The following is a 26,545-nucleotide window of genomic DNA, read 5'->3' as shown; positions in this document are numbered from 1 at the left end:
GAGTAGTCCACTTGCAAACCACGTTGAGTAAAAAAAAAATTCATGCTTCTAAAAGATAATTTTTTTCATGAAGAACAAAATGAAAATACTGTAGAAGAAACTGAAAGTGAAGAGACTTTAATGTATGAAGAAATGGAGATTGTGGTTTCTTAAGAGTAGACAGGATGGATGTTTAAATATTAAACTGTTTCAAAACGTCCTATGTTGATTGAATACAGTTGTATTTTATCGCAGTTGCAAAACTATCTATGTTCAAAGTACTTATGCAAAACTGTATATACAAATTCAATTATTATTGAAAAACAGTGATTTTATTTCTTATTAATATTAATTTGTTATTATCCTTTTGTAATACGAAATGAATTCGCCTTTTTATCTCAACTATAAGGATAAACGTTTGTATTAGTTTTCTCATCTAATTTCTTTTTTAACATAACGTGATTTGCAAGTAGATGACTCAATTTTAGTAACTATGCACATGCGTATATTATTATGTATGTACGCAGTGCACAATTAATTATGCCTTGCATGATGATAAATAATGAACACTGCATAATTATGAGCATACATGCAATAGTTTAATGATCGAATACTACAATAACTGCATTTCCATCAAAATTATGATTTTTTAATCCATTCGGGTTAATGATTTTTTTGTAAAAAATATAATGGACTGGTATTACTAAAGATAAACGTGAGAAAACTAATGAATGTACTCGTTTATTACAATACACGTTGATTTATTACACTTTTATAAAAATAAAAGGTCGATAACTGATAAAATACACATCCCAAAAATTACTTTTATTATTTTCTCCAAAAACTTATTTCCTTTCCAAGCAAACAAAAAATAATACGCCTTTAGAAGTAAAAAAATCTTGTGGATACTTTTAAATAGCCTTAAAATAATTAATTTTTCACTCTCATAAAAATTAAAAGAAGATGCACCAAGGAATAACTGCATTTTTTTATTCCTCTCCTAGATAAGTAGGAACTTTTTCTAAGATACATTTTTTTACGCATTTTAATGTTGGTATTTAACTTATACGAAGGTAGGAACAGGTTATTTGATTTTTGATTATAGAAGAAAATATAGTTTCTCTATGCCTGTCGCCCGCTGTTGCGTTTTGAAGTGATGTTTCGAACGTAAAACAGCGTGATTTTATCATTAGTTTTGTATTTATTTTCATAAAAATCTTCTAAAATGGCCGATTTTCTTGATTCTGAAGCCGAGGAGAGTGAGGTACTGTTATTTTTTGCAGTATATTACGTCAGTGTTAAAGTAGCTTTTTTCGATAAATTTAGCACGCATCATGTTTAACATCATATTTTCTTAAAAATTACACCGCCAAACATTGAATAATTAATCACTATTTTATCAAAAGTTCTTGAGTTCGAATTACAGTATTGTTTCTTTATTATAATTTTCAAATTTGTTGATATTAGTCTGTAATGTCACGAATAGTTTTCCTCAAATGAATCCTCGATTTTGGGTCAACTTTTATGTCGCGTGTACATTTGGCGAAGTTTACCTCGGTCGTTTCAACATACGTATCTAAAATGTGCATGTTGTACTATATATTATATGTTATATTTACCTTGGGGCATCGTCTCATTGTATGTGCCAAAAGTAAAATCATTTTCTTTATTGTAGCAAGAGTCCGACGATGAACAACCGGAGCGCAAGAAGCCCAAACGTAAAGCTGTCCAAAGTGATGATGAGGAAGATGAGGATGGTTGGTATTTTATTATAATTTTTGAAAATCATAATTTAAAAAATCAGTAAATTTATGCAGCATTTCTGACTGAAACATATTGTCACTTTTAGATGATGAGGAAAGGATTCGGGAAGAACTGAAAGATTTGATAGATGACGCTCCCATAGAAGAATCTGGCAGTGAAGGGGAAGATTCAGACACATCCAGAGGAAAAGCTAAGAAACGAAAGAAAAGTGATGATGAACTCGATGACCGGCTTGAAGATGAAGATTATGACCTCATTGAAGAGAATCTGGGAGTTAAAGTTGAAAGGGTAAATAAAAATATAAAATACCTTAATAATAGTAGGGGTGAAAACCAAATGCCGCTTATACAATGCCTGCATTGCTCCTGTTCTCTTATACGGCTGTGAAACATGGCACCTTACAAGGGCTTAGAGCAGCCGTGTACTAAGCTTTGAGAATAGGTGTTTGCGGAGAATCTTAGGCGTGCGGTGGTTTGACTTTGTGAGGAATGAAGAGACAAGGCGTAGGACGCAGCAAATCTTGGTCACAACTGTCGTCAAGAAAAGGCGATTCAGTTGGCTTGGCCATGTACTCCGCATGCCTCCTGAGAGCCTTAATCAAGCTTGCCTCTTTTACAAGGCATCAGGTTCGCGCCGCCCAGGACGACCACTGCTGACAATTCGTCGGTAGTTCTCGTCAGAACTTCGGGACGCGGATCTGACTTGGGAGGATGCAAGGGAGCTGGCAGCCGACAGAAAAGCCTGGAGACAGTTTGTGGACTCCATATGCTCCACCTAGGGAGCGGATATGGTTATATATATAATAGTAGGGGTACGTTTATTAACCCCATTCCACTAAATATATAAGTAGTGGTTGTAGATGACAATATTGTTTCAATAATATTGAGAGATATTGATTGCATTTTTGTAGGACATTATGCCATGTATATATATTTATTGTAACTGCAAACATTTGGTAGAATTCCATATTGGTGAATTGTTGGGTAATATATCCAAAATTAAACAAGCTTTATTTGGTTGAATTCTACATTTATTAGAGTGTTTGATAATGTCCTAAGGAGACGAAACGCGTCACGTATTAGCATATACATAAATAAATGTAGAATTCAACCAAATAAACCTTGTTTAATTTTGGATATATTACCCAACAATTCATTATGCCGTGTGTTTGAAGTCCTGCTTGTCAACGTTTCAAACACCGTCACCGGACGCGTTACAGAATTTGAATGTCAAATCAATATTTTATTCATTTTTAATTGAAGTTTGAATACCGCAAAGTGACTGCCGAATCAATTAATGAAAATGTCTTATTCTTTTAAGTTTGAAATAACAAAAGTTTTTTTTTGTCTATGGTATCACAATTTTCAGTTCAATTCATATCTTTATTATAACTATATAATTAGTCTTTCTGGCTTTCAGTTTTTATTTATAGCCAGGTTCCAATATAATTTAAAATTAATCCCGCCATCTCTATGCATGTTATTGGGATGTTTGTCATGGGAATGCTTTTTTCTTTTAAAAAAAGGATTTTTAGAGTCTATGAACGCATTTTGTGAATCTCCAGCAAGATTCTGGAGAAAGTCTATCTTTCCCAAAGGAAAGCTTTCTATCTAGCAGAGTAGTAATAAATTGCCAAGCTTAGCTGTCCATCAACTACGATCAACCGGTGTAAAAACTGCTTGGATGTTTTTTTTTAAAGAGAGATCACTGACAAAGTAGTGTATGAGATATAGGCATACCAGAGAATGCTACCAAACTATGATTATTAATAGTATGTATGGATTTAAAAAAAAATTAAATTGAAAATTAAAGAATCACTTGCAACTAAAACCAACTGACATGTATTATTATTTACCGCATTTATGTGATGAATTTAAAAATGAGTTTGATTTATAGAAAAAATTCAGAAGACTGAGAAGGATTCAGGATGATGAGAGTGATGGAGAGCAGCAGGAAGACGATGGATTGGACCGGGAAGTCATCGCCGACCAACTTTTCGTCGGAGGGTCTGATGATGTAAGTAATCCATTATTATATCTAAAATCTCAATGGCATTCTGGTTATCTAACGGGTATTCATTTAAAATTTTGATCTAATCAATTCGCTGATGTGTGTGAAAAAACTGCAATTATACTGGTGTGTCACTACATATGGCTTTGTTGGGTAACTAATAACCTCAACTATTAGTTTTTAATATTGAGGTATAACCTTGGTTTGCAATTATAGGGTACGTAATTCAATGAAACGTAAATGGTAAATTTTACTTTAACCTTTACCTCCCAGTGATATATATGTATTTTCTACAATTCGACTTTAAAAATTAAAATATCAACATAAAATATAATAGATACGGGCTCAGAATTTTTGTATTCCTACGTAATACAATTACGTATTACATAAAAGTATTATAATATAAAGTTATTCAAGCCTCGCTTTGCATATACGCGCGTGTCGTAGCGTGTTTATTAGCGCCAGTAGTGTGAAGACCGTCGTACACTGCGTTAATGCTGCTACGCTAGCTATTGCGGCTACTTGCAATGAATTTTTTCTCATTTTCATATACTTACCACAGCTAACATTACAAAATTGTTACATTTCAACTTCAAGTATGGTCAATAAAAGAAATATTTAGAAATATACACATTTTTTTCCGTTTCTATTCACATTTTCATATGGTGGTCAAAATACATATCACTGTTGTACCCGGAAGTTTTTTACCACCGTAAAGGAAAGGTTAACATAATTGATTTATTTTACATATTTACCACTATTCAGGACTTTTATTTATTGAAATAAAATTTTTGTTTGTTTTCTTTAATGTTGTTTTTTTTTTATTTAATTTATGCTTAAAGGTTTCGTATTTGGCTTTTTTGAAAAATACCGCCTTGTGTGTCTGTTTAACTTAATTTTTATTATTTAGTATGATTGGTTTAAAAATATGCAGTTCCAGAAAAAAAATATAATAATAAAAATCTATAGATATATGTGACACTGTATAATGTGACTGCCGAATCAAATTATGAATAGTTAATATTTTACTACATTTCATTAAAAAAAGTAGATTTATTATTTAGGTTTATTTGACAGTAAATGTATAAATTCGAACATCAGTTTTATGACTTAATTATTGAGTTTATAAACAAAGCATTCTTTACTTGTGGATTACATAAAAATTGCATTACAATGCACAAGAATCAGACCACTTTTGGCTTGCCAGGATTTTAATAAAATCCATCCTCAATTTTTATTTAAGAATTAATTGAAATTCGTAATTGCTAACTTGTTATTTTTGTAGACAAAATAACAAAAGCAGTTGTTATAATTGTTTAATTAAATACAAAATAAAAACTGAAGTGATTTTTCTATTTTTAACTTGCAAATTCTAATCAATTTTCTTGAAAACTATAAAAGAATTCTTATATAGTTTTCTCCAAAACTATAAAAGAAAAAAATTTACCTTTTTTTTACCAAAATGATAATACACATATCGCAAGTATTATATGGTGCTGATAATATTGTAAATTGTTAAACAGATATTTTATTATTCAATTAATTATCATAAATGAGATTGTTTAAGTTTTTTTTACCCTAAAGTATTTTAAATTTTGTATGCTCCATATGTGTAAATAATTTTCCCTTCAATTAATTCATACCAAATCAATATTTAGGCAGCGAAATGCAAAATTTTATGTGTTTTAAAATAAATTGTTTTGTTGCTTTATTGAATTTAATGCATGCTTCAACCAGAGTTGTGTTTATGTGAGTTTAATATATTGTATTGTTTTATTTTACCCATGCAGGAGCGTGAACAAGTGGTGAGTTAGTTTTGTTTTTGAGAATCTACCATCTAACGCTTTTGAAAAACTCAAAATCACACTTCTTTCTCATACTATCCACTGTTCAATACCCATCTTCTGATATTATTATTTAATTTATTAACCCGAACATTCCTTACTTAAACAATTCTGTATCTTCTATTTAACATCCTTGTAATCATTCAATTTTTATTTTACTGTATATAAGAAATGGCCTCTGATAATAGGAAGAAGAACGCCGTTCTGAGAGGTCTCATCCTAAAGAAACCGAAGCATTTGATGAAGAAGCATCAGATGGCGAATATTCTGATGCGGATGATTTCATCGTTGACGATGATGGCAGACCTATAGCGGAAAAGAAAAAGAAAAGGAAACCTATATTTACAGATGCGTAAGTGTAAAAAAATTGTTATAAAGTTACTTCCCGCCCTCAAAATGTAATAAATATTGTAAAAATAAGAAATTTGAAATGACCAAAATTTCTAAATATTTTTTTTTTACTTTTTTTATATACGAACTCATGTGCAGGGATGTCACACAAGTGATTTAAATTTATTGTTAGCAAAATAACATGATTTTTTTAAATATTCATTTTTGACTTTTGTTATTAAAATTAAAAATTATTTACAATTTCTTGATATGTAGTTTTGAAATTCAGTTTTCTTTAATGACGAGTTCACTAATTATAAGTGCATACACAGCCCATGTTGTGAGCTATCGAATCAAGTAGGAAATTCATTAGCAAATCTACCTGTACTGTACACTTTTACTTACAATTTTTCATTGGATTTTTTAAAATCTAAATTTAATTTCATATTTTTATTAAAAATTCAAATTATTATCCTCCAAATTAATGAGCTTTTACTTGAATTATGACACACGTAATTTGTTGCTTTAAACATTGAATTTTGTATTTAAAAACCCTATTCTTCACTTTATTAGTTCACTCCAAGAAGGACAGGACATTTTCGGTGTTGACTTTGACTATGACGAATTTGAAAAATATGAGGATGATGAATATGAAGAAGAAGACGAAGAAGATGAGTATATTGAGGATGAAGATGATGATGGTTAGTTGGTATTTATTTTTAAATTGTTAATACATAGTACCATTCGGTTATCTGAAATACTAAAATCTCAAATTTGTATTTCAGGAGAAGCCGCCAAGGCTAGGAAGGCGAAGAAAGCTAAACCTAAACGACCCACGAAGAAGTCTATATTTGAGATTTATGAACCCAGTGAACTCAAAAGGGGACATTTCACAGATTTGGATAATGAGGTTGGTCCTTAATAATTGAATATAGATTATTTAATGACTTTATCATATTTTAATTACATATAAATACTAAACATTTTATAATTTCTCGAAATAGATTAGGAATACAGACGTGCCCGAAAGGATGCAGATTCGTGAAGTGCCTGTTACTCCGACTGCAGAGAATTCCAATGAATTAGAAGAAGAAGCAGAATGGATATACCGACAAGCATTCACTAAACCAACTGTTTCCAAACAGGTTATTATATGTAGTTTATGATCAATTATTAACTAAAGTTGTGAAAATCCTCAATTTTTATCAACTGACTCTTGCCATCTTTTCTAATTGGCGAATGTATCAGGTAATTCTCTAGTATTTTAGCATCTATGGTATTCCCAGTGTAAAGATTGCCTTTCATGTTGTTCGTTTCTTTATTTGCAGGATTCATCGGAGTCTAGAGAACGAACTCGTAAAGGTCCACAAACAGTTGGAAAGATTCGCACAGCTTTAGATTATATGCGAAATCAGACTTTGGAAGTTCCATTCATAGCTTTCTATCGTAAGGAGTATGTACAGCCTGAACTGAATATCAATGATTTATGGAAGGTTTACCGATTTGATGCCAAGGTATAAACATAATTGCATATAAATATATTATTTAGTTTCTTTTACTTTTACTCTTACTGTTTTATATCCTATGCTACCATACAAAACTGCTAAATATGCATTGTTTTTTTTCTCAGTGGTGTCAGTTGCGATCCAGGAAAGAAAATCTTCTGAAGTTGTTTGACAAAATGCGTAATTACCAACTCGACCAGCTGATGTTGAACCCTGATGCCCCAATTCCTGATAATGTTAGATTAATTAAAGATGATGATATAGATAGGTAAGTTTTTTGGATTCAAAGTCAAAAATTTTAATAAAAAATAATAATCCTTTTTGTGAACATAGTTGTAATGTTTGATTTTTTATTTTCAGACTTAAAGCGGTACAAACAACCGAAGAGCTCAAGGATGTGCATGCCCATTTCCTATTATATTATTCTCACGAAATTCCCATTATGCAAGAGGCTTGGAAGACGAAAGAAAAGGAAAAAGCTAAAGAGAACCGCAGGTTAGTAAATTTTTAATAAGCACCAAAGTGTAGTTGGGTAAATACTCAATTTAAAAAATTAAACTTGAGTGTATCTACGGGCACATGTGCAATGTGTTTATTATGGAAATCCTTCAAATCCTTCATGTAGATTTTTTCATTTGTCTGTGTTCACTATTTCTATGTGGAAGCTGTTGAGTTCTCAAATTCAGCTATGTTCCCATTAATTCATCATTTTCTTTACTATATGCACAGGGTTCAGCGGAGAATAGCCATGGAACGAAAAGCTGAAGATGGCGATGATGATGCGGAAATTTTAGATGAACCAGAGGAGGAGGATGAACCAGTTGAGGAAACACCAAACGAAGGACTGAAACAGGTTGTGCGAGGCGGACCTTATTCCATGTGTAGGAGAGCTGGTTTAAGTGAGTTAATTTTACTTGTAACTCTAAAATAGACCGATCCATAGACAATAAAAAATCTTCAATTTAATTCTGCAAGTTTCCTTGTCGAGTGTTGCCATTGTTGTTTTTTTTTTTTTTTTAATTATTATTGTTTTTTTTTTGTATAAAATTTTTCAAGTGAACCTACTCGTACATTTGCAATAAAAATATTTTGTAAAATTTATATTTGAAGCAATAACTTTGTGATTTTCCATTTTATAATTAAAATATAACTTTCACTATAAATATTTTATTATAACTTACTTATAATGTCTACCGGTTTCGAAGCTAACCGTTTCTTTATACATAAGTGAATTTTTAGGAGAGAGCCTGATTTTAATTTTTACATTAAGTTATTATAAAATATTTATAGTGATTTTAAAAGTTATATTTTAATTATAAAAATATTTTATTAAAAAGAACATTAACGGCTACCGTGCAACACATACATACAGCTAGCATCAAATGCATTTATAAGTATTGTATTAAAAACTATTTGTTAATGCAGTGAAGAATGAACTCAACAGGTTATTCAGTCTTGTAAAGAGTAATTTTTGTCCGCAGCTGGGTTTGTGAAGAAGTTTGGTCTCTCCCCGGAGCAGTTTGCGGAGAACTTGAGAGACAATTACCAACGCCACGAGGTGGAGCAGGACCCCAACGAACCAATCGCAACGGCCGAACAGTTTGTGTCGGAGAAGTTTCCGACCGCGGGGGACGTTCTGTACGCGGCCAAGTTCATGGCGGCCATCCAGTTGGCGAGAGAGCCGCTGCTCCGCTCCAGCATCAGAGAAGTGTTCTACGAAAGGTCCAAGGTCTGCGTCACTCCGACCAAGAAGGGGCTCAAGGAAATTGACGAGAACCATCCCTGTTACACGTGAGTATACTGTACCTATATTACGCACCAACCTACCCAACCCTATCTTTATTCCTTTGTCTGTACCACATACGGGCAAGACAATGAACCTTTGTAGATTTGCTCGTACTATAATAGCTCAAACTGATTTTACCATATCTTTTTATGAGGTAGTTAAATGTATTCTCGCATGGTGACTCTGTGTGTGGATTGTAGGGATTGTAGTCGCCCAATGTTGGTATTATTTCCTGTTTCGAATATATCTTAATATCATATATTTGAAATAAAAATATAATTTTTTTTTTCTTAATAAAATCTTCATTAAAACTCATCAGTCAAAGGGCTGAATAAATTGAATACTATTATCTTCACCCTCTATTGGGTTAACTTCTATGGATATAAACGTCATCTTTAAAACTTTCACCAGAATATTTACCTTTAGTTTTCCTTGCTTATCGATTGAAATTTATAAAAAGCAGTGAGTCTTCAATTTGATATTACATAATAAGATTTTGAAACTAATAATGTTGCTCTTCTGGGACCACAATAAACTTAATTTCTACCGACTTGAGTCAGTCAGGTAATAATAATTATAATGATAATAGTAAGGGTGCATAATTCGATTTATGATGATAACTGACTTCAACTTAATTTTAAATACAAAAGTAAATTTACGGTTGAAAAAGATTTGAAATGTTAAAAGGTTTTAAATTGTAGTGGAATCACATATCGCTCGCTCCTTTCAACAACGTCATATATCAAGAATTGACGATTTTCAGTTGTGCATGTTTTTGGAATGCCCAGAAAATGTACTATATCCCAGCAAAAGCAGCATATTTTTTACTCAATATTTACCCGCCATAGGGTAGAAAGTGTTGTTTTTGCATTTTGAAGAAAATGTATTGTTTAATTATTTTTTTAAATATCCTAAATATTTTTCAAATCGAGAAAAAACATTCAGGTTTTACCTAAAAAGATCTGTTGCACAGTAAAAATTTCAATAAGTGGCTTGATAATTATTTTTAATACATTTTATTATATTCTTTAACTTTAAAACGTTCTTCTGATAAATCAAGTTTATTGATTTATGACATTGTTGAAAGTAGTGAGCGATATGTACATCTACTGTATTTCAGTTATTCTCATTACAGAATGAAGTTCATAAAGAACAAGCCAGTGCGTGACCTGTCTAATGATCAGTATCTCAAGCTAGTGATAGCCGAAGAAGATAAATTGTTGACAATCAAATTAAGTGAAAATATCGAAGGAAACACCTCATCCTCGTATCTTGAAGAAGTCAAACAGCTGTTTCAGAAGGTAATTGTAACTTTTTAATACTATAAATGATTCATCATGGAACTAGGTCTAACCTGTCAAGATCAACCATAGAATCATAACCTTTACCAGATGCGAATGTCATTGCATCTTTTTGTTTTGTTTTGTTTTTCTGGGTTGTTAGCTTTAAATTCAAATTAATTAATTAAATAATAATTATTCAAAATATGTTAGAGGTTGGGGACAGTCAAGGGCTGAAGTTGATTTGGCTTATATTGTATCAACACAGTGTTATCTTTTGTCGATTCCATGAAAGCAAGGTGATCTGTCCTGCGCTTCTTGTACCAGTCCAGGATGATATTACATAAATATTAGACTAAAAATCCTTTATATATATTTTGACCCCCCTGTGAATCGAATCCGGTACCTCCAGCATGGTAGCCAAATGCGCTCACCACTATATTACGGAGGTAGACGTTTTAAATATAAATATTGTCCTACACCTACAACCATTTTTAGTAGAATTTTAAATCTGTATTAACTTCACAATTTTCCTAGGAATTCACTATTCAATGCAATTGAAAAGTGTCTTGATGGATTACAATCTGTGTGATGATTGGTTTGCTTCTTTCATGGTCAGTCTTTAACCGGTCTCTATCCTCCGCTCGTCTCTTTAACTCAGCGTAACCGCTACAACGCATGTCAGAGATAATTTATTCCATGCATTTTAAGCGGGGCCGTTCTCTGTAGTTTGTGCCTTCGCACATACCCTCTGCAATCATAAGATACTGTGTATGTGTATATTTTTAATACAAAATTTTACTATATAATTCCAGGACGAGTTTGCCAAGAATGTTCAGGATTGGAACTCGATAAGAGCGGAATGTGTTTCATTAGCTCTGAACAGAATGGTTATACCCGATCTCAGGAAGGAACTTCATGCTCAGCTCCTGTCTGAAGCCAGGGACTGTGTACTCAAAGCCTGCTGCAGAAAGATGTATAACTGGATTAAGGTAATGAAATGTAATTAAAGAAAAGCTAAAGTGTAGCTACTTTGACACGTTAACAGTTAAATAAACAAATTTCAATAATTAGGTCATTTTTTAATTCATCCAGGTGGAAAAAAATGGGGTGACCAACTTAAATGGCAAAAAGTTCTTACCCATTCTGGGCCAATTTGAATTTTTAAATGGTCAAAATCAGTTTTATCAAAAGCGGCGACATTGCGCCCCTAAGAATTCTATGTTGGTAACACATGTAGAGTGTACACGGTGACCAACTTAATCATATTGTTTTTAAAATATATATATATATATATGCTCTGCATGCATGTAGCAAGTGTTTTTGCCTAGAAATTATACTAACTTTAAACATAAATAGTAAATCCACTCACGAGTAGGCATAGGCTATGAAACTTATAAAGTTGAAGCCTGAGTAGGGACATGATAAACGGTGTTGCATAAGCCGTAGCTAGATTTCAGAGTCACTTGGATGTTATGTAATTAAAAATATATATATATATATGTATATATATATATATATATATATATATATATATATATATATATATATATATATATATATATATATATATATATATATATATATATATATATATATATATATATATATATATATATATATATATATATATATATATATATATATATATATATATATATATATATATATATATATATATATATATATATATATATATATATATATATATATATATATATATATATATATTTGCATGTATCATTGTTTCCCTTTCTGTCTGTCAAAAGCATAAAATGTGGGTTATGAACTATTGCTCTCAGTTGAGAAAGGGAATAAATATATGTATCTTGCTGTAACAGTTTGGTCGTTTTCAGGTGGCTCCCTACTCTGTGGATTTCCCAGATGAAGATGATGATGAATGGGACACCAGCAAGGGACTGAGGATCCTGGGCTTGGCTTACGTACCAGACTTCTCGCAGGCCGCCTTCTGCTGTGTAATAGACCCCGACAGTGAAGTTGTCGACCATTTGAGAATGCCACATTTGCTCAAGAGAAAGAACTCCTACAACCACAATGAAAAAGACTTAAAGGTAGATTCATCTTTTTAATCCACAAATTGGACCATTTTTTCAAATGATTTGTATGAAAACGTTATTTTTTAGCTCTTTCCAAAGAAATCACACTTCACCCATGTTCCCATTTAAATTTGATTGCACATTTGAATCAACCTCAAGAGACATAACCACCAAAGCATTTATTATTTTTTATATTCTTTTATTAAAAAAAAATGTTAGTAATGTTAGTGCATATAACCACTAAGATTTTAATCTCTGTATTAATTCAGTTTCGGCTTATTTGTCATGGTGTATTAAGTATTTTTTTTCTTGCAGAGGACAGAGCTGTTATGTTTGCGTAATTTCATAGCTGCTAAAAAACCTCACGCTGTTGTTATTGGCGGAGAGTCTCGCGATGCGCTCATGCTGAAACAGGACTTGAATGACATCATCGCAGAATTAGTTGAAGATGAACAGTTTCCCAGAATACCAGTAGAAATTGTTGATAATCATCTACCAAAGATTTACGCCAATTCTAATAAAGGAGTTGTGAGTACACTTTTTTTAATGCATTTATTGTTTGTATTTTTTAAATATATTGATAATAATGTTTGATTTTTCACCTTTTTAGAGTGACTTTAGAGAGTATCCGGAAGTTCTTAGGCAAGCAGTGTCATTAGCAAGAGTATTGCAGGATCCGTTAGTTGAATATTCACAGCTCTGTACGGTTGATGAGGAAATTTTATGCCTTCGTTTTCATCCTCTGCAGGTAAAAAATTCCCTTTTATAAATATAGATGTGACTATATTTTATAAATATGGTCACACTATAGATTTCATTCATAAACCAATAACTTATTTTTTCCACATTTTAATATTGAAGTTAGAAATGTGATTTGCAGGAAATTCTATACTTAACTTGATTATATATTTCATTCTGAGAGCAGGTGTGTGTCTATAGATATATTTGCATATACAATTTTTATTCCCTAGATCTTATGGAATGCATCACACATTCATAGAAACTGCCAATGCTTTCACTCCAGTTTAAACATAGTCTTCGTCTTTTTTACGCAATCAAATAAAATTACTCTCTATCTTTTGGAATATAATTTATTTTGTTTATTTTCAGGAACAAATACCCAAAGAGGAATTGATTGAAAACCTGTATTTAGAATTTGTGAATCGAACTAACGAAGTGGGGGTCGATATCAATACAGCCGTTCAAACCGGTCTAACAGTCAACCTGGTACAGTTTATATGCGGTCTGGGTCCCAGAAAGGGCCAAGCTCTTATCAAAATGCTCAAGCAAACCAACCAAAGACTGGAAAACAGAACTCAGTTGGTAACTTCGTGTCACATGGGGCCCAAAGTGTTCATCAACTGTTCTGGGTTTATCAAAATTGACACCAATAGCTTAGGTGACAGGTAAATACCAAAAATAATATTTTCTAAATTTATTTTGTTTTATATGTCTCAAAAAATAATTCTTTTGACATAGTCTATGTAATGTTACCTATCTGAAAATTTGTTTCCTTTAAAGAGGTTAAAAGTATTATATTTTCAATTACAGTATAAATATAGTGTCAAATTGAAATGAAACATCTAATTTTTGCTTTTTACATGCATATTTAAATGTCGTTCTGTTTCTTGTCCAGTACTGAAGCCTACGTAGAAGTATTGGATGGTTCTCGCGTCCATCCCGAAACTTACGAGTGGGCGAGAAAAATGGCTGTGGACGCTCTAGAGTACGAGGATGAAGATGCCAACCCGGCCGGAGCTCTGGAAGAAATTTTAGATGCTCCCGAGAGACTCAAAGACTTAGATCTCGATGCCTTTGCTGAAGAATTAGAGAGACAAGTATGAATTCCTAGTTAAAATTATAATAAAATATGCTCATATGTAACCTGAAGATTTCGTCCTTTTTATTTTTATTTTATTTTAGGGGTTCGGAAACAAAAGTATTACCCTGTATGATATCAGAGCCGAGTTAAATTGTCGGTATAAAGATTTAAGGGTGTCATTCCGGACAGCTAATCCTGGAGAATTGTTTGATATGCTGACCAAAGAAACACCCGAGACGTTCTACGTCGGTTAGTATTAATTGCTGGCTATTTGCTTACATTTTATTAGTTTGTATGTTCCTTATGAATATGTTCCATAGCTTCATATGAATACATATATGTATTACTTTCACAGGTAAAATGGTTCTGGCGACAGTAGCTGGAATCTCCCATCGTAAGCCTCCTCGAGAACAGCTCGACCAAGCCAACCCCGTGAGGAATGATGAAACCGGAATGTGGCAGTGTCAGTTTTGTAGGAAAAATGATTTCCCAGAATTGTCTGAGGTAATATTTTGCATAGTTCTTACCACAAATTATTATTAATACAATAAGAAATTTCATATTCTTAATATAGTTTTGAGATATACTTTTTAGATCATTTTGCTTTCTCTTTTCAATTTCAAAATTGATGCTTTTCCTGCATCTCATGATTGTTCGCGATATATTGAACGCAATGAATGTGTTAAAATAAAATGCAGTATCCGGGTTCAAACTATGGTTGATTTACAATAAATTTGGATGCAGTAGTGGTTTACATCCAAATTTATTGTAAATCAAGTCAATACCATACGAGTTCAAATTTTGTTTACGCATCAGATTAACAATGAATTATGTCCATAAACAACATACCCCCTCCTACAGAGGTGTTTTTATACTACCGGTAATTGTCATTTATGTCAGGATACAAAATTGGATTTTTCTTAAAACTACAGTACTAAATCTGAAGTTATACTATGATTATTCTGGTCACTCATAGCTCACTTTAAGACTTTATTCTCTCTTTAAGTGGTTATTTTTCTTTTTCAGGTATGGAATCATTTTGATGCCGGCGCCTGTCCCGGTCAGGCCACTGGGGTCAGAGTACGTCTCGACAGCGGACTATCGGGATATATTCACGTGAAGAATTTATCCGACAAGCATGTGGACGACCCGGCGGAGAGAGTGAGACAAGGCCAGACCATCCACTGTCGGGTCACCAAAATAGATGTGGAACGATTTTCTGTCGAATGTTCTTCGAAAAGCTCTGATCTGCTAGACAAAAATCACGATTGGAGGTTAGTGACATGCAAGATATCTTTGATCCTAAATTTTGGTTGCCTCCATAGTATTTTCACATTTTTTTTTCTTTTTAAAATTTTAATGTTGTAATGTTTTTGTACAAAAAATTAAATGTCTCTTTAAAAATGTTGAATCAAGGTTTCCTATGTATTAGCATAAATCTTATTACATATCCCACTACCATGAAAATTTCAACTTATTTTACATTATTCTGATTCAGTATCGAGTGTAAATAAGAAAGTAAAATAAAAAGTAAACAATTTTTTTCTTAGTGTTTTTCACTATTTGTGCGCTAATAAAAAAATTAAATAACTTACAACTTCAATTAAAAATTATTTTATTTCAAAAGTTCCTATTAGTGCATATGTTACATGAATGACAAATAAAAAAAAAACATATAGACACGCTAATATTTACTATTATCTTAAATAGGGATACAGTTTTTCAAAGGTTGGTGGTGAAAAACATTGACATTGAAAAATGGGCATGGAATCAAATAATTTCAGGAATTTATGTTCTAAACCATCTTATTTATTGTTTCGGCATTCACTTTGTGGTAAGACATGATGAAATTGTAAAAGAAAAACACTTGTTTTTTACCACTTGAGTCTATTTTGTTATAACGACTAGTTTCTTCCATCTATGAAAAGCTTTGCTTCCATCTTTAAGTCTAAATATAAACCAAACCATCTTTAATCTTTTAGACCTGCGAAGGATCCATTCTATGACCAAGACGCAGAAGATAAGGAAACCAAAAAGGAAACGGATGCGAAACAAATAAAGCAGAGACAACAATATACGAAAAGAGTTATAGTACATCCGGCGTTCCACAACATATCATTTTCCGAATCTGAAAAAATTCTCACCAATATGGATCAAGGAGAAGTCATTATTCGGCCTAGTAGTAAGGTATGTACATATCGCTCACTCCTTTCAAGAACGTCATAAATCAAATAACTTGATTTTTCAGGAGAACGTTTTCAAAGTTTAAAAATATAATACAATGTATAAAAAATAAATATCAAGCCACTTATTGAACTTTTTACTGTGCAACGTATCTTTCTAGGTAAAACCTGAAGGTTTTTTCTCCATCTGAAAAATATTTAGTATATTTAAAAAAATAATTAAATAATACCCTTTTTTCAAAATGCAAAAACATCACTTTCTGCCCTGTAGCGGGTAAATATTAAGTTAAAAATATGCCTCTTTTGCTGGGATATAGTACATTTTCTGGGCATTTCGAAAACATGCACAACTGAAAATTGACGATTTTTGATTTATGACGTTCTTGAAAGGAGTGAGCGATATATCAATCACCCACTGTCATTAACATTAACTAAATACTGAATGTTGGAGAAGATACAGTATAAAAAATAATATTTCTTAAATAAAGCTCATTTTTAAAATTAGATATGAACTCTGTATAAAAAATTTCAGGGAGCTGATCATTTAACTGTAACATGGAAAGTTACTGATGGTATTTACCAGCATATAGACGTACGGGAAGAAGGCAAAGAAAATGCATTCTCCTTAGGTAATGTATAAAACACCTTTCATAAATCATATGCTTTGATATCTCGACATAGATTAAGAATAATATGGAAGTCTGGATATTTACAGCCTTTATGACCTGCCATAGGCTAGTCTACCATCTACCCGTGACTGACAACCACACTTCGAAAATTTCGGATGTTGTATTTATACTTCAATTGACACACAACTTTCGTATTCTTCTTCATCTATGTTGAGATATGAAAATGTAAAAATAACTCTGATGTGGAGAAATACAGATTTGTGAACAAGTATTTCAAAACAAAAGCCTGGAGACAGTTTGTGGACTCCATATGCTCCACCTAGGGAGCGGATATGGTTTAATTAATTAAAAATATTGTGAATCATATGCTTATATGTAATGTGTCTTTAAAGTTTTTTCATTCATTCGAACCCTTATCCGCATCCCGATGGTGCATAGGGAACTCCATCATATAAACGCAGTGTTATTTTGATCGTTAACACACGAAGGAAAGGTGATCAGCCCTCCGCTTCAGGTACCAGTCCAGGGTAATATTGAATAAATATTACAGTGAAAAAATCACTTATATTTATTAAATCCCCCTCTGGGAATCGGACCCGGGACCTCCAGAACGGTAGCCGTGCGCACTGACCATTACACTACGGAGGCGGACTTTAAAGTATGCTTGTGAAAAAAAATCCATGAAAGAATGACAGAATGGCGATACATATGTGGAAATATGTGAGGGGATATTGTACAATGTCACGATTGGAGTTCATATTTAAACCCGTAAGATTCCCCGCTCGCAGTTTATGCATTGAAGTGTCTTGTTTCAGGTCGTAGCCTCTTGATTGGCGGAGAAGAGTTTGAAGACTTGGATGAAATCATCGCCCGTCACGTGACACCGATGGCCGCCCACGCTAGGGATATTATTTCATTTAAATATTACAAGAACCTCGGAGGGATGAGGGACAAGATGGAGGAGGCTTTGAAGGAAGAGAAGAAGAAGAATTCTAACAAAATTCACTACTTCCTTTCAGCAGCCAAGGTATTTTTAGGCCAAGTTAAAAATATTTAAAAAAATTGACATGATGGGGTAATAATTTATTATCATTTACATCAGACATTACTCGCAACACCAATAATAAATATCAAGTTCTGATCTCAATCCGAAACTTAGGACAAAGAATAGTTAAGTGCTACATATTTACGTCAGTATTTTTATGCGGAGTTGAATTGTGGACCATCAAGAAGGAAAATATTTCTAAACTATAATTTCTAAAACTTACTAACTTACTAACCATCACGTGCTTCCTCGCAGGGTAGGCAGAGAGAATAAAACATCTCTCAAAACATGTTTTTCCAAACAATCTTCGCCTCTTCGCATTCATGCATCTCCTCATACATACATGCCGATTATTCCGACTTGTGACCTGACCACGCCCAAGTATTTGAAATACTTGATCATGCCAAATTTTCCTTAGTCGTCATCTGGTTCTATTACCAACCACATTCGCTTCATAAATTTGTTTTACTATCCTTATACTTATTTCCTTATATATCACCACTCAAACATTTATCATATCACATTTTGCCATATATTTGTCTTGAGAAGTCACATTATGACTGCATTCAGTCTACTTTCATCCTTCGTGAACACCGTTTCAAATATTGGTTTGGTGTGTTTAGATGAAGAAAAAACCAAACTAGTGTAAAGTACAAGGGCGGTGGGCAGTAATGGATTTAACCATTTACACCATTTGCCTGACATTCGTCTGAAAACGCATTTCGGCTGTATTCAGTAATTATAATTTTAATTTTATAATTTCAATCGGTTAATATCCCATGCTTTCTATTTCCAGAACTATCCGGGAAAGTTCCTTTTGTCGTACCTTCCCGTGCAGAGGTGTCGGCACGAGTATGTGACCGTGACCCCCGAAGGGTTCCGCTTCCGCCAGCAGGTGTTCGAGTCAGTGAACTCCCTCTTGCGCTGGTTCAAGGAGCACTTCAAGGACCCGATTCCGGGGGCGACGCCCTCCACCCCCCGCGGCTCCAGCAACTCCGTCAGGACACCGTACAATACTCACACACCCAGCGGAGGCAAGTGTATTCAAGATTAATATTAAATTCAATCATGACTATCAAGAAATAATGATATCCTTAACATATTTCGGATGTATGTTTTTTTACGCCTGCGGACCGCTGGTGATGGGATTTTATAATTGTTTACATATAATTTAGACCTTAGCAAAGAGATTAGTACATAATATTCATATAAAAACATTTAAAAAAAAAATCTTTTCTGACTTTGAAATGAGGCCAGCGCAAAAAGTAATAAACCCTTCCTGTACAATAATGGTTTATGATGAGTTTCCAACAAGCTTGAATACAATTATATTTTTATGTTTCTCGGTAAGGAATTTGTAGTTCGGTATTTAAACTATGTCTAGTGTTGAATTTGTTATTACACTTAACTTTTAACATAAATTTAAATTATTCATTTATTTTTCTTCCTTAGGAATGTCTTCGGAAGCTATCCAGAGGGTGGCACAGACTATCCCGTCGCACATGCTTCACTCTCTCTCTCAAGCTGCCACCTACCCCCATACTCCTGCCAATATGTACATAAATACTGTAAGTCATATTTCTATTTCATATGTATTAAATTGTGTGATCACAGGAACTTTTCTACTGTCCAATTTATTTTTGATTGATTTATATTTATTTTTATTTTAACGACTAGTTTCGGAAGCCACAGATGCTTCCATCTTCGGGTCTAAATATAAACTGCTATAGTTGATATTTAAACCCGAAAATTTAAGCATTAAAACTAGTCGTTAAAATAAAAATAAATATAACTCAAGTGGTAAAAAGCAATTGTTTTAATTTTAATTTCATGTCTTACTTACCACAAAGTGAATGCCGAAAAAATAAAAACTAACTAACTAACTAACCATCACGCCGCTTCCCCGCAGGGGTAGGCCGAGAGAATAGAACGCCACACCACTCTGTCTGCAAACATTCTTCCCCTCTTCCACGTTCATGCATCTCCTTATACATACCCGCCGATTGTTACGACTCCTAACCTGACCACTTTCAAGTATTTGGCATACCTGATCGTGCCATGTTTTTCTCGGTCTTCCTCTGCTCCTTTAACTAAAATAGTAACTAATAGGAACCAGTCGTTAAAATAAAAATATATAAAAAATATATTTATTTTTCACTTTGGCAGCAAAATGATGTTATTGATGGAGATGAATTGTTATGTGTGTTCTGTGTAGCCCTACACCCCGTCGGCTCAGACCCCGTACATGACCCCGTACGGCACCCCGCACCACTCGAGCGCCACCCCGCGCTACGCCTCCGGGGACGTGTTCCTGCACCCCGGCGCCGCCACCCCCCGACGCCACCAGCCCCCGCCGCCCAGCCCCCACCACCACTACCCGCACAACACACCGTCCAGGTAACCGCTACTTCTACTCCCAGGGAATAAAATGCATAACCATAAAATAAATAATGATGAAAGTAAATGTATTAATTTTAAATCAAACACAGATTTTTTGAGTCTACTAAGTTGTATTTTATCAACAAAAACACATAAAAATTATATTGTGATAATTGTTTCTCCCTGTTAGGGCATTATCAAACGAATGTTAATACATAAATTAAAATGGAGTTCTACTAATTAAACGCCAAATCAATAAATAAATGATGAAAGTAGACTGAATGCAGTTGAAATGCGATATATCAGACGAATGGTATGCGCATGTGAGGAGAATGCAACCATCCAGACTCCCCCACATCGCTCTGCACGGCCAACTCCAAGATAGACGCCTCCCGGGTATGCCACCAAAGAGATGGATTGACAGTTGGGAATCAACATTCTTCTTCTTCTTTCTGTGCCACTTCTAACGAAGATCGGCGATCATCATGGCTATCTTCACTTTAGATGCTGCAGCTCGGAACAGAGATTTGGTGCTTCTGCCAAACCATTGACGTAGGTTTTTCAGCCATGATGTCCTTCGGAATCAACATTGCAGGAGGCTAACCCCTCTTGAAAACAGGCCACAAGGCTTACACCAAGAAGAAGAAGACAAAATAAATTTGGAATCAAAGAGCTTGTACGACCTTTCTGATATAATCTCTTTACCTCCGTAAAACTCATTCATTTAATTATAAATAAATAATTAAAATCAATTTCCTCCAGGTATAAAAAATCTTTGGTTGTGGCCAGATTTTAGGTTCTGGTTTCCGAAAAGACTTATGCATAGTCAACATTAACACTTTTAGGACCATTATTAATTTTGAAGAGACATACCACATGTTATTAAAAAATAGACTTTAATCATGAAATGTTACTGTAAAAATATGTTATACAAATATGTTAATGTAAAAAATGTGAGTAGATAAGGGTTAGAATAAAAAAGGACCAAATCATTTTTTTGTTCAACAATTTTTTTGTTCCGGAGAGAAAGTGCTTAATTTTTGTTTGTTCACAGCCACGGGGGTAGACCAGCAGCATCCTTCAATAATGACCCAATGGATTGGCAGAAAGCCGCAGAAGCTTGGGCTAAACTTAAAAACAAAGACTCCAGCGGAACACCCAGGAGTGATGGTAGAAGTACGCCTCGTGGAAGGTAAAAATGTTTTATTTTTATTACGTACACAATTATTTCTAAAATCACTCTTCTCCGGTTTTGAGAAAGATTTATAACTTTTGCAGATGTATTGATAAATCTGACAGTTGTATGACTTTATTACAAATTCATATTCACATAATATTTACAATTACATATCATGACCTATTTGAACTTAAAGTAAAATCCCATATTTTCATTTTTCTATGGATTGACAAAAAGTAAAATAAAAACAAGAAAAGTGTTCAAGTTACCACATTGTTGTAGGGCGGTTTTTTCATCAACCCTGACCCTAATTATACTCTAACAGTCTGCCACCTGACTCTCAGTATACTAATCACAAGTAACCGCAAACCCAAATCCGATATGTACAGTATTTGTTGGTGTCTCTCGCACTGTAAAAAATAAGCAAATAGAACGCTTGTCTCCCGCTCTCTACCAACAGTATGTAAAAGACGCTTTTAAGTGTTAAGAATGAACTGCAAACAATGGGTTGAGAAATTGTAAATATATTGAAAATAAATTGTTGTTCAATTTGTAATCACAGATACTCTTCAATTTAAAATCACATGATTCACCCTAAAATGATTTAATAGAAAAAAGTAATGTGAAATAGAAGTTATAGATGTAGTTTTTAGTATACTAATAAATTGTTATTCGCAGTGCTAATAGGACCCCCCGCTACGACGACAGCAGTGTCGGTAGGAAGACGCCGCAGTATGTGGACAGTCGAATGCAACCGCAACCCTCCCCCGGGGGCCGCTCCTCCCGCCAGTCTGCCACCCCCCGATCGGCCCGGAGCACCCCGCACACCAACACTTCTCCCCGATCTATGTCCCTGGGAGATGCCACACCGCTCTATGATGAAAACTGATTCCTCTTTTCTACAACACAAGGCTATCCCCGTCTTTGAGATTGTTCTCCTTAATGATTTTTTTACTATGATCTATTAGATGTATCGAGAACTATAAGTAGAATTTTTTCACATGAAATAATGAAGTTGCAGCAAGACGCGATTTTCATTGTCGCTGCGTTTTAATTCTTACAATATTTGGAATAACAGGTTCGTTCATTGCTACCCTGTAACAAACTGAACACCTTTGTGTTTTCTTTGGTTGAGAAACCAGTTTATTTATTGTAATGTGTTACTTACTTTGTTGGTTAAGATTTACGTATACTTTCCATGTTGAACAAAAACATGGAAAGAATCACATTTTTCCAAAAGAAGTTATGTGACAAAAGTAATGAAATGTCATAATGAATAGGTATAAAGACGATGGAAATTACTTCCTACTACAACTCTGTGATAGGAAAGCATCCTTCAAAGTGAACTGAATGCCGTTGGCTAAGAATGAATTGAAATTAAGTATTTACTGTGGTCCATGTGTCTATTTGTTTAATTTTTTTATGGAAACAGATCATAGACCTAAAGTTACATAGATTGAAAAGTTTTGTATTTTATGTGTGCAGTCACTACTTTTCATATTGCGGGAATTCAGAAAATATTAACTGTATAAAGTTTGTAGACTTTAATGGCCTTAGAAAATTTTGGTTATTCCTCACAATTCCATTGTGCCATGTTCCCTTCAGTCTATATTGTAGTGCCGCACACAGAAACTGATGCGAACGTAATGGTTTCAGACATTTAAAATTGAGACAAAACGTCTCAACCTAGATAAGCCAATGTCAATTTATCATTTTGGTTTAATATTTAAGATTGTAGTCTGTCTGCAATAAGAACTATTCATTCGCTATTTTAAGCGTTTTTCTATATAATTAATATTAGAATTACTATAATGCCCTTTTTCTACCGGCATATCTAAATTTTAAAGTAATAGGTTTGAAAATATGTACCTTATTCAATTGTATAAAGTGTTACTGCAGTTTACAATTTATATATACCATAAATATGTAGTTAACATGAATTTGTTGGTGAGTTCAGTTAGTGAGCCAAATTGACAATCTCAATGCATAAAAATTTAGATCAGTGCTCCGCAACCAGCGTGCCGTGGCACACTGGTGTGCCGCGAGCCGGATACAGGTGTGCTGCAGTCAAATTAATGTATTTGACATTTTATAATTATTTGTTATGTATTTAATACACAATGACAAATTAATTTTAATAATTTTGTCTATTTTTCGAAATGTAGAAAAGAATAATTACTATAACAAAATAATTTTGAAATGGTTTAAATTTTTTACCTATATATTTTAGCTTTTGTTGAGCCGCGGAGTTCTAGGAAGAATTTTGGTGTGTCGTAGGTGGGAAAAGGTTGCGGAGCACTGATTTTCATGACAGATAAAAGAAATTCCTCTCAACCCTGTCAATAGATTTAAAAATATATTTAAATGACTTGTAGTTTATTAGCCTTCTATCACATAACATGCTCTGGGTTGTATAAATAATCTTTTAATAGAAAAATGTTAAGAAATTTCTAGTACGTGTTACTGAAGCCAACATGTCCATGAATTTCAAATGTTTTCAGTTTTAATACTATGCGTTTTAAAGTTTAATTTATTAAGTAGCCAACACGTACATCGACTGTTTATCGTTTCTTGGAATGATGTTGACACACTCCTGCCTCGAGAAAAATGACATTACACACATATCGATGTCCCAGTTCCATAGAACTACAACTAAGAGTTAGTAATTGACGGATATCTTGATTTTATTTTTATACTATTGATAAATTGTTATCCATTTCCAAATGTAAACATATATATAAAATTTAAGAGCTAGACTCTTGTCTTTGCAGCACCTTCCACTACCCTCTGTCCAAGCCAAGTTTTTCAGATTTTTTTATATGACACCCTAACATCACAAAACTCCTTGCTCTTTTCCTCCCTCAATTCCCTCAAACATATATTTAACAATAATTATGACCATTGTGGATAAACAATAATCAAATATTGTTATACAACACTAGAACTGGGGCATTGTTGTGTATTGTAATCATAAAATATTTATATTTTATTACTTACTGTTTGTATTTTAAGTATGTGATTTTCAGTATCTTGTTCATACTGAGATATTTTATGTATAAAAAAGCAATAAATACAATATGGTTAAAATGATATTAGTTTTTTTATTATCTGTTATTGCCCCCAATGTTTTCCTTATTTGTAACATGCGTGATGTATGCGTAAGTTTCTAGGACATTAGGGAGTATAAACAGTAGTTATAAGCAGATGCGAATAGAAATACAAAATAATACATATTATAAGGGAAGGAAAATGTAGCATAGGAAAAAGGCGCATATCCTGCTTTAAGAAAGTGGTTCCATTGTAGCATTAACTTGCTGTGCAAAGTGGTAACAGATAAAATTAAAATGGCCGCAATAGTTGCCAATGTTCAACATGGAGTGCTGGAGAAAAAGAAGATACACTTGCAAAAAAATCTTATTTATAAAAATCTTCTTTTATAACATATCGCTCACTTCTTTCAACAAAGTCATTTACCAAAAAACTTGATTTTTCAGGAGATCGTTTTTAAAGTTTAAAAATATAGTAAAATGTATTAAAAATAAATATCAAGCCACTTATTGAACTTTTTACTGTACAACAGTCTTTTTAGGTAAAACCTGAAGGTTTTTTCTCCATTTGAAAAATATTTAGTATATTTAAAACAATAATTAAACAATACCTTTTCTTTAAAATGCAAAAACCACACTTTCTGCCTTGTAGCGGGTAAATATTAAGTTTAAAATATGCCGCTCTTGCTGGAATATAGTACATTTTCTGGGCATTCTGAAAACATGCACAACTGAAAATTGATGATTTTTTATACATGACGTTGTTGAAAGGAGTGAGTGATATGTGTGTATATTGAAATTTGTGATATGTGATTGAAAGAAACATTTAATTGTCTTCCCCAAAGCCCTATGCACCATTCGGTGTAAATAAGAGTAGGAAAAAGACTAAATTTTACTTAAATTCATTTGTTATAATATGGCCTATTAATTGGAAACATGGTCTGTTAATTTTTTCACTCCACTAATCCTTTAGGCCGTGATTAATATGTTTTTATGTAGAAAAATATATAGTATGAAAAAGAAGAGAAAACAATTATTAGCCTAAAGTATATAGAGAATGTATACATACTTATGTATTTTGTTATTTAACCCTTGGATGAGTTTTAATAAAGATTTATTTGGAAAAAGGGCCGGTATTTTTTACTATTGGATACTAAGTGTCGGATTGTGGTCCCGTGGTAAGTGTCACGAACTCTTAAGTCAGAGTTTCTCGGTTCGAACCCACTCTACCACAATGTGATACCTATTTCTAATAATGAGCCACTTAGGCTCACAAAATAGTATGAAATTGAAATATTTGTGTAAATATTAAAAACACAAATATTTCACTTTATTAAAAATAAAAACAAAAAAATAATATTAGATTCTAAGATATAATATTTAAATGAGTGAAAAATTATCCCCCTTGATCTGTATATCTTGATATAAAATGACAATAACAGCTGGTTCTCATCATGACTCGGCTGAGGGTAATACCTCCATCTAGAAGTGTCTCCGTCTTTGGTGACTCGTCTGTAGTATTTAGAGTGTCTTTATAAGTCTAGATCTTGGATAATTGAGGCGTTTTTAGAAAAGTTATGCGTGATATAAAAAGATTTTACCCTTTATGCGTGATATAAAAAGACTTTACCCTTTCTGGTTCTAAGAGACTGATATTATATATCTATTCATAATATTTTCATTTCATTCTCGTTTGTTTTTGTTATTT

General features: G+C 33.1%; 1 protein-coding gene across 2 annotated transcripts; it reads left to right on the top strand.

The window, feature by feature from the left end:
* Nucleotides 1-1,105: 1,105 nt before the first annotated feature.
* Nucleotides 1,106-24,880, top strand: Spt6 (transcription elongation factor Spt6). 2 transcript variants are annotated; one of them, XM_088262418.1, is made up of 32 exons: nt 1,106-1,243; nt 1,655-1,736; nt 1,829-2,031; nt 3,640-3,759; nt 5,544-5,558; nt 5,786-5,949; nt 6,501-6,628; nt 6,713-6,837; nt 6,932-7,072; nt 7,256-7,441; nt 7,558-7,700; nt 7,793-7,927; nt 8,162-8,331; nt 8,914-9,223; nt 10,354-10,519; nt 11,314-11,490; nt 12,355-12,570; nt 12,871-13,083; nt 13,166-13,303; nt 13,666-13,961; nt 14,192-14,393; nt 14,479-14,626; nt 14,733-14,881; nt 15,404-15,651; nt 16,360-16,564; nt 17,093-17,189; nt 18,005-18,216; nt 19,031-19,268; nt 19,687-19,802; nt 20,450-20,631; nt 21,668-21,805; nt 22,469-24,880. In XM_088262418.1, exons 1-32 carry the CDS (start codon nt 1,205-1,207, stop codon nt 22,677-22,679), a joined length of 5,313 nt encoding a protein of 1,770 aa, XP_088118544.1. In that variant the 5' UTR covers nt 1,106-1,204; the 3' UTR covers nt 22,680-24,880. The 2 variants fall into 2 exon arrangements, with proteins under 2 accessions (XP_088118544.1, XP_088118545.1); XM_088262419.1 differs by lacking the exon at nt 5,544-5,558.
* The last annotated feature ends 1,665 nt before the right edge of the window (nt 24,881-26,545 follow it).

This window comes from Brachycentrus maculatus, unplaced genomic scaffold (assembly GCF_059751285.1).
Source record: "Brachycentrus maculatus isolate JH-2025_06_01 unplaced genomic scaffold, ASM5975128v1 h1tg000180l, whole genome shotgun sequence".
Taxonomy (NCBI): Eukaryota; Metazoa; Arthropoda; class Insecta; order Trichoptera; family Brachycentridae; genus Brachycentrus; species Brachycentrus maculatus.
This window is presented reverse-complemented; position numbering and strand designations above follow the sequence as displayed.

What these genes read in the sequence shown, in the direction of transcription:
- Spt6 (XM_088262418.1), top strand. Translation starts at nt 1,205, where the DNA reads ATGGCCGATTTTCTTGATTCTGAAGCCGAGGAGAGTGAG. An exon ending in TTATTCGGCCTAGTAGTAAG is followed by an intron (nt 16,565 to 17,092) that starts GTATGTACATAT and finishes AAAAAATTTCAG; the next exon opens with GGAGCTGATCATTTAACTGT. An exon ending in ACTTCCTTTCAGCAGCCAAG is followed by an intron (nt 18,217 to 19,030) that starts GTATTTTTAGGC and finishes TTCTATTTCCAG; the next exon opens with AACTATCCGGGAAAGTTCCT.